The sequence below is a fragment of the Nansenia antarctica genome (genome assembly GCF_963989245.1).
Source record: "Nansenia antarctica genome assembly, contig: SCAFFOLD_123, whole genome shotgun sequence".
NCBI classification, from domain to species: domain Eukaryota; kingdom Metazoa; phylum Chordata; class Actinopteri; order Argentiniformes; family Microstomatidae; genus Nansenia; species Nansenia antarctica.
In genome coordinates this window covers 98,093-113,859 of record NW_027663086.1, presented here as the reverse complement: position 1 = coordinate 113,859, position 15,767 = coordinate 98,093, and the positions used below count along the sequence as shown (strand labels likewise).

Sequence of the window (15,767 nt, the reverse complement as noted above, 5' to 3'; positions counted from 1 at the left end):
CCTTACCTAAGTACCTTACCTACTGTCAACATTTACCTTACCTAAGTACCTTACCTACTGTCAACATTTACCTTACCTAAGTACCTTACCTACTGTCAGCATTTACCTTACCTAAGTACCTTACCTAGTGTCAACATTTACCTTACCTAAGTACCTTACCTACTGTCAACATTTACCTTACCTAAGTACCTTACCTACTGTCAGCATTTACCTTACCTAAGTACCTTACCTACTGTCAGCATTTACCTTACCTAAGTACCTTACCTACTGTCAGCATTTACCTTACCTAAGTACCTTACCTACTGTCAGCATTTACCTTACCTAAGTACCTTACCTACTGTCAGCATTTACCTTACCTAAGTACCTTACCTACTGTCAACATTTACCTTACCTAAGTACCTTACCTACTGTCAGCATTTACCTTACCTAAGTACCTTACCTACTGTCAGCATTTACCTTACCTAAGTACCTTACCTACTGTCAGCATTTACCTTACCTAAGTACCTTACCTACTGTCAGCATTTACCTTACCTAAGTACCTTACCTACTGTCAGCATTTACCTTACCTAAGTACCTTACCTACTGTCAGCATTTACCTTACCTAAGTACCTTACCTACTGTCAGCATTTACCTTACCTAAGTACCTTACCTACTGTCAACATTTACCTTACCTAAGTACCTTACCTACTGTCAGCATTTACCTTACCTAAGTACCTTACCTAGTGTCAACATTTACCTTACCTAAGTACCTTACCTACTGTCAACATTTACCTTACCTAAGTACCTTACCTACTGTCAACATTTACCTTACCTAAGTACCTTACCTACTGTCAACATTTACCTTACCTAAGTACCTTACCTACTGTCAGCATTTACCTTACCTAAGTACCTTACCTAGTGTCAACATTTACCTTACCTAAGTACCTTACCTACTGTCAACATTTACCTTACCTAAGTACCTTACCTACTGTCAACATTTACCTTACCTAAGTACCTTACCTACTGTCAGCATTTACCTTACCTAAGTACCTTACCTACTGTCAGCATTTACCTTACCTAAGTACCTTACCTACTGTCAGCATTTACCTTACCTAAGTACCTTACCTTCTGTCAGCATTTACCTTACCTAAGTACCTTACCTACTGTCAACATTTACCTTACCTAAGTACCTTACCTACTGTCAGCATTTACCTTACCTAAGTACCTTACCTACTGTCAGCATTTACCTTACCTAAGTACCTTACCTACTGTCAACATTTACCTTACCTAAGTACCTTACCTACTGTCAACATTTACCTTACCTAAGTACCTTACCTACTGTCAGCATTTACCTTACCTAAGTACCTTACCTACCTACTGTCAGCATTTACCTTACCTAAGTACCTTACCTACTGTCAGCATTTACCTTACCTAAGTACCTTACCTACTGTCAGCATGTACCTTACCTAAGTACCTTACCTACTGTCAACATTTACCTTACCTAAGTACCTTACCTACTGTCAACATTTACCTTACCTAAGTACCTTACCTACTGTCAGCATTTACCTTACCTAAGTACCTTACCTACTGTCACCATTTACCTTACCTAAGTACCTTACCTACTGTCAGCATTTACCTTACCTAAGTACCTTACCTACTGTCAGCATTTACCTTACCTAAGTACCTTACCTACTGTCAACATTTACCTTACCTAAGTACCTTACCTACTGTCAACATGTACCTTACCTAAGTACCTTACCTACTGTCAACATTTACCTTACCTAAGTACCTTACCTACTGTCAACATTTACCTTACCTAAGTACCTTACCTACTGTCAACATTTACCTTACCTAAGTACCTTACCTACTGTCAACATTTACCTTACCTAAGTACCTTACCTACTGTCAGCATTTACCTTACCTAAGTACCTTACCTACTGTCAACATTTACCTTACCTAAGTACCTTACCTACTGTCAACATTTACCTTACCTAAGTACCTTACCTACTGTCAGCATTTACCTTACCTAAGTACCTTACCTACTGTCAGCATTTACCTTACCTAAGTACCTTACCTACTGTCAACATTTACCTTACCTAAGTACCTTACCTACTGTCAACATTTACCTTACCTAAGTACCTTACCTACTGTCAGCATTTACCTTACCTAAGTACCTTACCTACTGTCAGCATTTACCTTACCTAAGTACCTTACCTACTGTCAGCATTTACCTTACCTAAGTACCTTACCTACTGTCAACATGTACCTTACCTAAGTACCTTACCTACTGTCAACATGTACCTTACCTAAGTACCTTACCTACTGTCAACATTTACCTTACCTAAGTACCTTACCTACTGTCAACATTTACCTTACCTAGGTACCTTACCTACTGTCAACATTTACCTTACCTAAGTACCTTACCTACTGTCAGCATTTACCTTACCTAAGTACCTTACCTACTGTCAACATTTACCTTACCTAAGTACCTTACCTACTGTCAACATTTACCTTACCTAAGTACCTTACCTACTGTCAACATTTACCTTACCTAAGTACCTTACCTACTGTCAACATTTACCTTACCTAAGTACCTTACCTACTGTCAACATTTACCTTACCTAAGTACCTTACCTACTGTCAACATTTACCTTACCTAAGTACCTTACCTACTGTCAACATGTACCTTACCTAAGTACCTTACCTACTGTCAGCATTTACCTTACCTAAGTACCTTACCTACTGTCAGCATTTACCTTACCTAAGTACCTTACCTACTGTCAACATTTACCTTACCTAAGTACCTTACCTACTGTCAGCATTTACCTTACCTAAGTACCTTACCTACTGTCAGCATTTACCTTACCTAAGTACCTTACCTACTGTCAGCATTTACCTTACCTAAGTACCTTACCTACTGTCAACATTTACCTTACCTAAGTACCTTACCTACTGTCAGCATTTACCTTACCTAAGTACCTTACCTACTGTCAACATTTACCTTACCTAAGTACCTTACCTACTGTCAGCATTTACCTTACCTAAGTACCTTACCTACTGTCAGCATTTACCTTACCTAAGTACCTTACCTACTGTCAGCATTTACCTTACCTAAGTACCTTACCTAGTGTCAACATTTACCTTACCTAAGTACCTTACCTACTGTCAACATTTACCTTACCTAAGTACCTTACCTACTGTCAACATTTACCTTACCTAAGTACCTTACCTACTGTCAACATTTACCTTACCTAAGTACCTTACCTACTGTCAGCATTTACCTTACCTAAGTACCTTACCTAGTGTCAACATTTACCTTACCTAAGTACCTTACCTACTGTCAGCATTTACCTTACCTAAGTACCTTACCTACTGTCAGCATTTACCTTACCTAAGTACCTTACCTACTGTCAACATTTATCTTACCTAAGTACCTTACCTACTGTCAGCATTTACCTTACCTAAGTACCTTACCTACTGTCAACATTTACCTTACCTAAGTACCTTACCTACTGTCAACATTTACCTTACCTAAGTACCTTACCTACTGTCAACATTTACCTTACCTAAGTACCTTACCTACTGTCAGCATTTACCTTACCTAAGTACCTTACCTACTGTCAACATTTACCTTACCTAAGTACCTTACCTACTGTCAGCATTTACCTTACCTAAGTACCTTACCTACTGTCAGCATTTACCTTACCTAAGTACCTTACCTACTGTCAGCATTTACCTTACCTAAGTACCTTACCTACTGTCAACATTTACCTTACCTAAGTACCTTACCTACTGTCAACATTTACCTTACCTAAGTACCTTACCTACTGTCAGCATTTACCTTACCTAAGTACCTTACCTACTGTCAACATGTACCTTACCTAAGTACCTTACCTACTGTCAACATTTACCTTACCTAAGTACCTTACCTACTGTCAACATTTACCTTACCTAAGTACCTTACTTACTGTCAACATTTACCTTACCTAAGTACCTTACCTACTGTCAACATTTACCTTACCTAAGTACCTTACCTACTGTCAACATTTACCTTACCTAAGTACCTTACCTACTGTCAGCATTTACCTTACCTAAGTACCTTACCTACTGTCAACATTTACCTTACCTAAGTACCTTACCTACTGTCAGCATTTACCTTACCTAAGTACCTTACCTACTGTCAACATTTACCTTACCTAAGTACCTTACCTACTGTCAACATTTACCTTACCTAAGTACCTTACCTACTGTCAGCATTTACCTTACCTAAGTACCTTACCTACTGTCAACATTTACCTTACCTAAGTACCTTACCTACTGTCAACATTTACCTTACCTAAGTACCTTACCTACTGTCAACATTTACCTTACCTAAGTACCTTACCTACTGTCAACATTTACCTTACCTAAGTACCTTACCTACTGTCTGCATTTACCTTACCTAAGTACCTTACCTACTGTCAGCATTTACCTTACCTAAGTACCTTACCTACTGTCAGCATTTACCTTACCTAAGTACCTACCTACTGTCAGCATTTACCTTACCTAAGTACCTTACCTACTGTCAGCATTTACCTTACCTAAGTACCTTACCTACTGTCAGCATTTACCTTACCTAAGTACCTTACCTACTGTCAACATTTACCTTACCTAAGTACCTTACCTACTGTCAGCATTTACCTTACCTAAGTACCTTACCTACTGTCAGCATTTACCTTACCTAAGTACCTTACCTACTGTCAACATTTACCTTACCTAAGTACCTTACCTACTGTCAACATTTACCTTACCTAAGTACCTTACCTACTGTCAACATTTACCTTACCTAAGTACCTTACCTACTGTCAACATTTACCTTACCTAAGTACCTTACCTACTGTCAACATTTACCTTACCTAAGTACCTTACCTACTGTCAGCATTTACCTTACCTAAGTACCTTACCTACTGTCAACATGTACCTTACCTAAGTACCTTACCTACTGTCAACATTTACCTTACCTAAGTACCTTACCTACTGTCAACATTTACCTTACCTAAGTACCTTACCTACTGTCAACATTTACCTTACCTAAGTACCTTACCTACCTACTGTCAGCATTTACCTTACCTAAGTACCTTACCTACTGTCAACATTTACCTTACCTAAGTACCTTACCTACTGTCAGCATTTACCTTACCTAAGTACCTTACCTACTGTCAGCATTTACCTTACCTAAGTACCTTACCTACTGTCAACATGTACCTTACCTAAGTACCTTACCTACTGTCAGCATTTACCTTACCTAAGTACCTTACCTACTGTCAACATTTACCTTACCTAAGTACCTTACCTACTGTCAGCATTTACCTTACCTAAGTACCTTACCTACTGTCAACATTTACCTTACCTAAGTACCTTACCTACTGTCAGCATTTACCTTACCTAAGTACCTTACCTACTGTCAACATTTACCTTACCTAAGTACCTTACCTACTGTCAGCATTTACCTTACCTAAGTACCTTACCTACTGTCAGCATTTACCTTACCTAAGTACCTTACCTACTGTCAACATTTACCTTACCTAAGTACCTTACCTACTGTCAACATTTACCTTACCTAAGTACCTTACCTACTGTCAACATTTACCTTACCTAAGTACCTTACCTACTGTCAACATGTACCTTACCTAAGTACCTTACCTACTGTCAGCATTTACCTTACCTAAGTACTTTACCTACTGTCAGCATTTACCTTACCTAAGTACCTTATCTACTGTCAGCATTTACCTTACCTAAGTACCTTACCTACTGTCAACATGTACCTTACCTAAGTACCTTACCTACTGTCAGCATTTACCTTACCTAAGTACTTTACCTACTGTCAGCATTTACCTTACCTAAGTACCTTATCTACTGTCAGCATTTACCTTACCTAAGTACCTTACCTACTGTCAGCATTTACCTTACCTAAGTACCTTACCTACTGTCAGCATTTACCTTACCTAAGTACCTTACCTACTGTCAGCATTTACCTTACCTAAGTACCTTACCTACTGTCAGCATTTACCTTACCTAAGTACCTTACCTACCTACTGTCAGGAGAAGTATTCTGATGTAGAAAAGTTCATATTTCAGACGGTTCCAGTGTACATGATGTTCTTGTTTAAGTGTAACTGCTGTGGATAATGTACAATACACCCTGTAGATAGGGATGCTCCGATTTATCGGCCACCGATTTAAATTGGACGATTTCACTCCAAATGACTCGATCGGTGATCGGCAAAAATGGCCGATCGCAAAAGCCGATCTTTTAAGTTATTTTATTGTGGGAAAACGTTATTTCTATGTTGCGATAACTTCTCAACAGGATTTTACAGGGTTCGTTCAAACTATCGTAATTCTTGAACTATATTGAGATTGAGATTGAGATAACGTTTATTGCCACTATGCATTACACATATAGGAATTTGCTTCGTCACCACAGCAAGTGCGTTTATACTTTTTTCACATGTCAAAAAACAGGACAACACAACAACAACAACAACAACAACAACACAGGACAGACAACAGTGCATTGGATAGTGCGGTATAAAGTAAAGTGCAGTGCAGAGTTTTTACAGTGAGTCCAGTTCAGTCCTGGGCAGACTTGGGGGCGGGGGGGAGGGGGAAGCCAGAGTCATTTATCAGCCTGGCGGCTGAGGGGTAGAAACTGAGCCTGTGGCGGGCCTTCAGTGCCTTAGGCAGCCGCAACCTTCTTCCAGAGGGAAGCAGGGTGAGGAGGCCGTGGCCGGGGTGGAAGGGGTCTGCCATGATCTTCCTTGCCCTCCTCAGAGCCCTGGTGTCATGCAGGGAGTTGAGGGAGGGCAAGGGACAGCCGATCACCCTCTCTGCTGAACGTAGCACCCGCTGCAACTTGGCCTTGTCCTTGGTCGTTGCAGCAGGGAACCAGGTGATGATGGAGTGGGTGAGGATGGACTCTATGATGGCCGTGTAGAACTGGACCATCATGGACCTCGGCAGCCTGAGTTTCCTCAGCTGCCGGAGGAAGAACATCCTCTTCTGGGCCTTCTTTGTGAGGGCCTCGGTGTTCTGCTCCCACTTTAGGTCCCGGGAGATGGTCATGCCTAGAAAGCGGCATGACTCCACGGAGGCCACCGGGGTACCTCCCAGCGTGATGGGAGGGGGCAGGGCTGCTTTCCTTCGGAAGTCCACCACCATCTCCACTGTTTTCAGAGCATTTAGCTCCAGATTGTTTAAACTGCACCAGCTCTGCAGCCCCTCGATCCCACCCCTGTAGGCAGATTCGTCCCCCCCGGAGATGAGGCCCACCAGGGTGGTGTCGTCTGCAAACTTCAGGATATGTGCAATCGGAAAAAAAAAAAAGTTTCTGAAAGCAGAGAAGTTGCACTCTCTAACCATTTAGGGTTATTACTGTAGTTCACCAAAAAAAACAAATGCATTGACCTCTAAGCGTCATAGGAGCTGGAGAGTGATTTCAAGAGAAGCAGTATTTTATACTTTAGTGAGTTTCTGTACATATATGTTTGTGATTGTGAAATGTCATGAGGTTAGTTCTAGCGAATTTACCTGATAGAACATCGACATGGTAGAAACACATAACTACACATAATTAGATGATCATACCTCCCCAAACACAAACACGTCCCAAAACAAAAGTATTTACAAAAGCCTTACCAAATAGTAGTCTATGGCAAACGAGAATGGTGAATCCAATCCATAAAGTATTTAGTGATCGTTAAACTGTTGTTTATTTTTCGTGTTATGAAAAAAAACGAGTCGGCGAGTAGCGTAGTTCTAGGCTGCGTTCGTAAAATCGCTCTGGAAATCTGACCAGCAGTCATGGAATGCCTCTTGTCCAATCAAATTACTTGGTCCCTTTATGACGTTGAGCCCAGTGTGCGCTCCGGCGCTCTCAGAGCGAATTTACGAACTCAGCCTAGAACTACGCTACTCGCCGACTCGTTTTTTTTCATAACACGAAAAATAAACAACAGTTTAACGATCACTAAATACCGTCAGTTAAGCTGCGCCCAAAACCCTGATATGTTGCCACGTGAAACGATAAGACAAGAGGCCACGATACGATAATCGCCGTAGGAGGCGATTCGACTGTAGGCATGTGAAGTTATAATTTCTTCAAACTTGCAGTGGTAGCAACGGTGTGTGTGGTTTAGTAAATATAGCGTGCGTGTGTGTGTAGCTGTAGGTGTGTGTGTGTGTGTGTGTGTGTGTGTGTGTGTGTGTGGCCCTCCTGTGAGAGGTGCGTGTGTGTGTGTGTGTGTGTGTGTGTGTGTGTGTGTGTGTGTGTGTGCCATCTCAGTATGTAGGCTATGCAGTGTAAGTAAGTGTGTGAGTTTATTCTGTTATTTATGCTATTATATCTAGTATTGTGTTGAGAAGCAATGGAAATGAATCAAGAATTGATAAAGTAGGCTAACTTCCATCATCATTGTTCTATATGCAACAGAACAGATCACCCAGCATTGCTAATGATAAGAATCAATGAATGTGAGTCTAATACCAATACTTGCTCAATAGGTCTTCAAATCTATTAAAAGTGTTCTTATAAAGGTCTTAAATGTAACTTGTAGAAACCTGCTTACATTAATTATGAGGGTGTTACGGTCAGGGCCATCGCTACTTACACGCGCATCATTGTTAGACTGTTAATGATAGAGCTAACCATCTACGGACAAAAAAAAAGTGTCACCTTTTTGGACCATCGCCAGTTTGCACCCCTGCGTATGTAAACCATGAAGGCCACGTTTATGATGTCTTTTATACAGCCATATCGACTGACTTGGGTCCGCGTTTGCTTGGTGCCTAATTGATCAAGACTTTTGTCTAAAAAGCAAAATATATGTAGGCTATTATCCAGTCAGTAGGCATACAGTTATGTATTTTTAAAAAGATCGGTATCGGTATCAGTAGATCTTGAGGAAAAAAATCGGTGATCGGTATCGGACCCAAAAATCCAGATCGGAGCATCCCTACTAGATGGCTTCTACAGAACAGTCATGTAAAGTGCACACACACACAGTTACCCTCTCTGTCCTCGCTCTCTCTCTCACACACACACACACACACACACACACACACGTGCTGTATGATCACGGCCTTAGAACCAGTGTAACACAGAGATCATTAATTATCTTATTAAAGCCTTAGAACCAGTGTAACACAGAGATCATTAATCAGCTTATTAAAGCCTTAGAACCAGTGTAACACAGAGATCATTAATTAGCATATTAAAGCCTTAGAACCAGTGTAACAGAGATCATTAATTAGCTTATTAAAGCCTTAGAACCAGTGTAACACAGAGATCATTAATCAGCTTATTAAAGCCTTAGAACCAGTGTAACACAGAGATCATTAATTAGCATATTAAAGCCTTAGAACCAGTGTAACAGAGATCATTAATTAGCTTATTAAAGCCTTAGAACCAGTGTAACACAGAGATCATTAATCAGCTTATTAAAGCCTTAGAACCAGTGTAACACAGAGATCATTAATTAGCCTATTAAAGCCTTAGAACCAGTGTAACACAGAGATCATTAATTAGCATATTAAAGCCTTAGAACCAGTGTAACAGAGATCATTAATTAGCTTATTAAAGCCTTAGAACCAGTGTAACACAGAGATCATTAATCAGCTTATTAAAGCCTTAGAACCAGTGTAACACAGAGATCATTAATTAGCATATTAAAGCCTTAGAACCAGTGTAACAGAGATCATTAATTAGCTTATTAAAGCCTTAGAACCAGTGTAACACAGAGATCATTAATCAGCTTATTAAAGCCTTAGAACCAGTGTAACAGAGATCATTAATTAGCCTATTAAAGCCTTAGAACCAGTGTAACACAGAGATCATTAATTAGCTTATTAAAGCCTTAGAACCAGTGTAACAGAGATCATTAATTATCTTATTAAAGCCTTAGAACCAGTGTAACACAGAGATCATTAATCAGCTTATTAAAGCCTTAGAACCAGTGTAACACAGAGATCATTAATTAGCATATTAAAGCCTTAGAACCAGTGTAACACAGAGATCATTAATCAGCTTATTAAAGCCTTAGAACCAGTGTAACACAGAGATCATTAATTAGCATATTAAAGCCTTAGAACCAGTGTAACACAGAGATCATTAATTAGCTTATTAAAGCCTTAGAACCAGTGTAACACAGAGATCATTAATTAGCTTATTAAAGCCTTAGAACCAGTGTAACACAGAGATCATTAATTATCTTATTAAAGCCTTAGAACCAGTGTAACACAGAGATCATTAATCAGCTTATTAAAGCCTTAGAACCAGTGTAACACAGAGATCATTAATTAGCATATTAAAGCCTTAGAACCAGTGTAACACAGAGATCATTAATTAGCTTATTAAAGCCTTAGAACCAGTGTAACACAGAGATCATTAATTTGCTTATTAAAGCCTTAGAACCAGTGTAACACAGAGATCATTAATCAGCATATTAAAGCCTTAGAACCAGTGTAACACAGAGATCATTAATCAGCATATTAAAGCCTTAGAACCAGTGTAACAGAGATCATTAATTAGCTGATCAAAGCCCCTTTTTGGTTTGTAAGAGGAAGCAACACAGCATCACCGCCGGCCTTACAGGCTTCCTCCCCCCTCCTCATAGAACAGTCTAGAACGCTCCCAAAAGTCTAGAACGCCCCTCCCTTCACCTAATCTGCTTCCCTGGTCTCAGTATAAATGTGATTCCACCACATGACAGATAATAACGGCCTTATCTGGGCCGCGCCCATGAGTGTGAATTAAAACTAAGCCCTGCCCCCTGGCCTTGAGGAGTTTCTAAACACCCAGACTGAGTGGAGGTTAAAGCCTGGGCACTGTGTACACAGAGCCCCCTGCTGGTGAGTCTGACTCTCTCTGACTACACATGTGACCTGGCCTACAGGAGACAGTGTGTGTGGAGGAGACACCAGGTTGTCCTACAGGAGACAGTGTGTGTGGAGGACACACCAGGTTGTCCTACAGGAGAGAGTGTGTGTGAAGGAGACACCAGGTTGTCCTACAGGAGACAGCGTGTGTGGAGGAGACACCAGGTTGTCCTACAGGAGACAGCGTGTGTGAAGGAGACACCAGGTTGTCCTACAGGAGAGAGTGTGTGTGGAGGAGACACCAGGTTGTCCTACAGGAGACAGCGTGTGTGGAGGACACACCAGGTTGTCCTACAGGAGACAGCGTGTGTGGAGGAGACACCAGGTTGTCCTACAGGAGAGAGTGTGTGTGAAGGAGACACCAGGTTGTCCTACAGGAGACAGCGTGTGTGGAGGAGACACCAGGTTGTCCTACAGGAGACAGTGTGTGTGGAGGAGACACCAGGTTGGCCTACAGGAGACAGCGTGTGTGGAGGACACACCAGGTTGTCCTACAGGAGACAGCGTGTGTGGAGGAGACACCAGGTTGTCCTACAGGAGAGAGTGTGTGTGGAGGAGACACCAGGTTGTCCTACAGGAGAGAGTGTGTGTGGAGGAGACACCAGGTTGTCCTACAGGAGACAGCGTGTGTGGAGGAGACACCAGCTTGTCCTACAGGAGACAGCGTGTGTGGAGGAGACACCAGGTTGTCCTACAGGAGAGAGTGTGTGTGGAGGACACACCAGGTTGGCCTACAGGAGACAGCGTGTGTGGAGGAGACACCAGGTTGTCCTACAGGAGACAGCGTGTGTGGAGGAGACACCAGGTTGGCCTACAGGAGAGAGTGTGTGTGGAGGACACACCAGGTTGGCTCGTGTCAGAATGGGGCAACAGGTGACACGAGAAGAACATCTTTGAGCTGCAACATCTTGTTCTGCAACAGCTGCTACAGTGTATGAGGCTGATTCTCCTCAGTCACACACACAGCAGCCTACTAAAGGTCTCCTGGACAGTTAAGAGATCGCTGAGGAGGGGAGAGTTCTGTAACGAGTGTGAGGAGGAGAGGAGGAGAGACAAGAGGAGTCGTTGCTGTTCGTTTTCATTGTGTCTTAATCATGAAGCTGGGAGAGTCTCAGAGAGAAATCAGCAGCCTTCCATCTGTTTATGACATCATGTTTATGACATCATGTTTATGACATCATGTCTTGATTCTGTCAATGCCAAACAAACATCATACAGCATTCTACCCTCAAACTGATGTAACAGTGTTCATTAATAGTAATGTACCGTAGGCTAGCTCTAGCTTGACTCTTGACTTGGTCTACAGACATGGATAGCTTACTATGGGACAGGGAATTATACAGTATTATAATGTAAAGTCTACAAATCTAATGAGACATCACAACATGGTCCAGGTAGCTCTTGTGCTGCATGTAAACAGAAGTATGTATTGTGTAATCAAAACCGTTTGACATCAACACAGTAACTACTAAAGAGTCAAAGAACAAAGCAAAAGTTGCTTCTCCTCCAGAGGTTTCTTGTCTACGCTCAGAGAGTCTGGTCAGAGTGTCTAGTTGGAGAAAAACTACTTGTAATTGGATAGTATTCACCTGGTTAACCACCTCACCTGGTTAACAACCTCACCTGGTTAACCACCTCACCTTTAACCACCTCACCTTTAACCACCTCACCTTTAACCACCTCACCTTTAACCACCTCACCTTTAACCACCTCACCTTTAACCACCTCACCTTTAACCACCTCACCTTTAATCACCTCACCTTTAACCACCTCACCTTTAACCACCTCACCTTTAACCACCTCACCTTTAACCACCTCACCTTTAACCACCTCACCTTTAATCACCTCACCTTTAACCACCTCACCTTTAACCACCTCACCTTTAACCACCTCACCTGGTTAACAACCTCACCTGGTTAACCACCTCACCTTTAACCACCTCACCTTTAACCACCTCACCTTTAACCACCTCACCTTTAACCACCTCGCCTGGTTAACCACCTCACCTTTAACCACCTCACCTTTAACCACCTCACCTTTAACAACCTCACCTTTAACCACCTCACCTTTAACCACCTCACCTTTAACCACCTCACCTTTAACCACCTCACCTTTAACCACCTCACCTTTAACCACCTCACCTTTAATCACCTCACCTTTAACCACCTCACCTTTAACCACCTCACCTTTAACCACCTCACCTTTAATCACCTCACCTTTAACCACCTCACCTTTAATCACCTCACCTTTAACCACCTCACCTTTAACCACCTCACCTTTCACCTTTTCACTGTGTTAATGTTCTCCTATGAGCATCACTGTGTTAATGTTCTCCTATGAGCATCTCTGTGTTAATGTTCTCCTATGAGCATCTCTGTGTTAATGTTCTCCTATGAGCATCTCTGTGTTAATGTTCTCCTATGAGCATCACTGTGTTAATGTTCTCCTATGAACATCTCTGTGTTAATGTTCTCCTATGAGCATCACTGTGTTAATGTTCTCCGATGAGGCGCAACTTGTTGAAGCATCTGAACAGTGGCGGACTCAGGCTGTTTGAAGGTCAGGGGCGAAAAGAAAAAAAGGGCACCTACTGCACAACATGGGACCCCATCAGTGCACATGGTCAAGGTTAGACCATTGGAAGGGCAGCCAATAGGGCACATCCTCTAATTTTGCCACTCAAAAGGGCACTTTAGTGCGACATTTTTCAACTGTGGGGGCACATGGTCAAATTTAGACCATTGGAGGGGCACCAGTAGGGCACATCCTCTAATTTTTGCCACTCAAAAGGGCACTTAAGCGAGACGTTTTTCAACCGTGGGGGCACCAGGAGGGGCGGTCCGAACAGGTAAAACAGGTGTGGACCCCCGCGACTTACCGGAGATCTCCTGATGAGGAACATTGACCAGACTGAAGCCTTTGGTCGTGTAAGACTTACCGGAGATCTCCTGATGAGGAACATTGACCAGACTGAAGCCTTTGGTCGTGTAAGACTTACCGGAGATCTCCTGATGAGGAACATTGACCAGACTGAAGCCTTTGGTCATGTAAGCCTGTCTAACCTCGCTGCAGCTCCGGGCTTTCATCTCCCCTCCAGACAAGGACAGCAGCACAGAGAAAGTGAACCACAACACCACTTGTATTCCCCACATCGCACACGTCGGTAGTAAATCCCAGTAAATGTTTGCGTAAGAAATATATCCGTTCTAGCCGAGACCCCCAAAACGTCTGGCTGGACAATCCCCGACGGTCCGCGATCTCTCACTTTCTCCCTTCTGCAGAAAATGTCAAATGTTTATCAACCAACCCTCGAAAAAATAAAACATAAAAATCACTCTTCACTTTCCATCCGTCCAGCTCCTAGCAGGAGCGTCTCTCTCCTCTGTCCTCCACCGGGAACAAGAAGAGCGCATTGAGCCCAGAAGCCCCAGCCTCCTCTGCATGGATCCTTACAAGAAGCGTCTCTGTGCGTCTCTGTTCAGACAACTTCTCCCACACACACACAGGACCTCTGTGTTTCTGTCAATGTCAGGAAAGCACAAATCCCGGGAAGACGCACACACACACACACACACACACACACACACACACACACACACACACACCGCACATAGCCCAGTCACCAAGAGAGAGAGAGACAGAGAGAGAGAGAGAGAGAGAGAGAGAGAGAGAGAGAGAGAGAGAGACAGAGAGACAGAGAGAGAGAGAGAGAGAGAGAGAGAGAGAGAGAGAGAGAGAGAGAGAGAGAGAGAGAGAGAGAGAGAGAGAGAGAGAGAGCAGGAAAACGCGGACTGGAGTCCAGCACCTTTAAGCGCAGTAGTCGTGTCAGGCAGCGCATGTTCTGTCCTACAGGCTGCGTTCGTAAATTCGCTCTGAGCGCACACTGGGTTCAACGTCATAAACGGGACCGAGTAATTCGATTGGACCAGAGGCATTCCATGAGCGCTGATCAGATTCCACAGCTATGAGTTGACGAACGCAGCTGCAGTAGTCGTATCAGCGTGTGTTATCTACAGATTCTGGCAGCGCTGCGTCTCATGTCTGGCTCATCATGACCAAGGGTGAACCCTCTTCTAAATGATTGATTAAATGAAATTAAAATGCATTTCAACATTGTCTGGGATCACTCCGAAAAAGGGTCCTATGTTCCCCGCTTCCGAAAAAGGGTCCTATGATCCCCGGGTCCTGTGACACAGCCCAATGAAAAGGGCTACCTGTAGGTGAAATCATTTTTCTGTTTTTTACATGTGCTTAAACTACAGATTGTAAGCTTTCAAATGATGCATCATACATTGAAATTGGAAACAAATTGAAGACAACATGAGTATTTGAAAGTTGCTACACCTGAAATCACTAAGCAGAGAAAATCCCCTTCAAAGATGTTGTTTTTTTCTCACCTTCACAGCCAGGTAATGGGCGGTAACAATATCTGGTTAACTCCACCCCCAACCACTCAGCTGTCAAAATGTCAGTGTTACTCACTGGGTCAGACAGCTACAGTATAGCTAACATTATTACCTAGCAAGGTATTACCTAAGCTAATTAGCCAGCTTATCATTATGGAGGCTTTATGGTTGTTGTAACTATTATTCTTTTAATGAAATAAAAAAGTCTTGAATCAGAATCAGAATTTATTTTACAGTACACAATAATACAACTCTTTGGCTGTGGTTCTTCAACATTAGCTTTGCAGCAAGGTGCATAATCACAACAATACCATCATCACAATCATCACAAGTAAATAATGAATGAATGAATGAATGAATGGTCTTTATTGTCATTGCTATAGTACAGGTAACAAACAACGAAATTTGGGAGGGGGGGCTCCCCTGGTGCTAGGAAAAAAAAAACTAAAAACAAGAAGGGAAAAGAGC

General features: G+C 42.3%; 1 protein-coding gene across 1 annotated transcript in view; it reads right to left on the bottom strand.

The window, feature by feature from the left end:
* Positions 1-14,045, bottom strand: part of LOC308175318 (glypican-6-like) — a gene marked incomplete at both ends in the record, with an annotated part of 215,632 nt that extends 201,587 nt beyond the window's left edge. Inside the window, one exon of the mRNA XM_080551002.1 lies at positions 13,892-14,045. Within this exon, the coding sequence (XP_080407128.1) occupies positions 13,892-14,045 (154 nt within the window). The remainder of the gene's footprint in view (positions 1-13,891) is intronic.
* Positions 14,046-15,767: the final 1,722 nt, after the last annotated feature.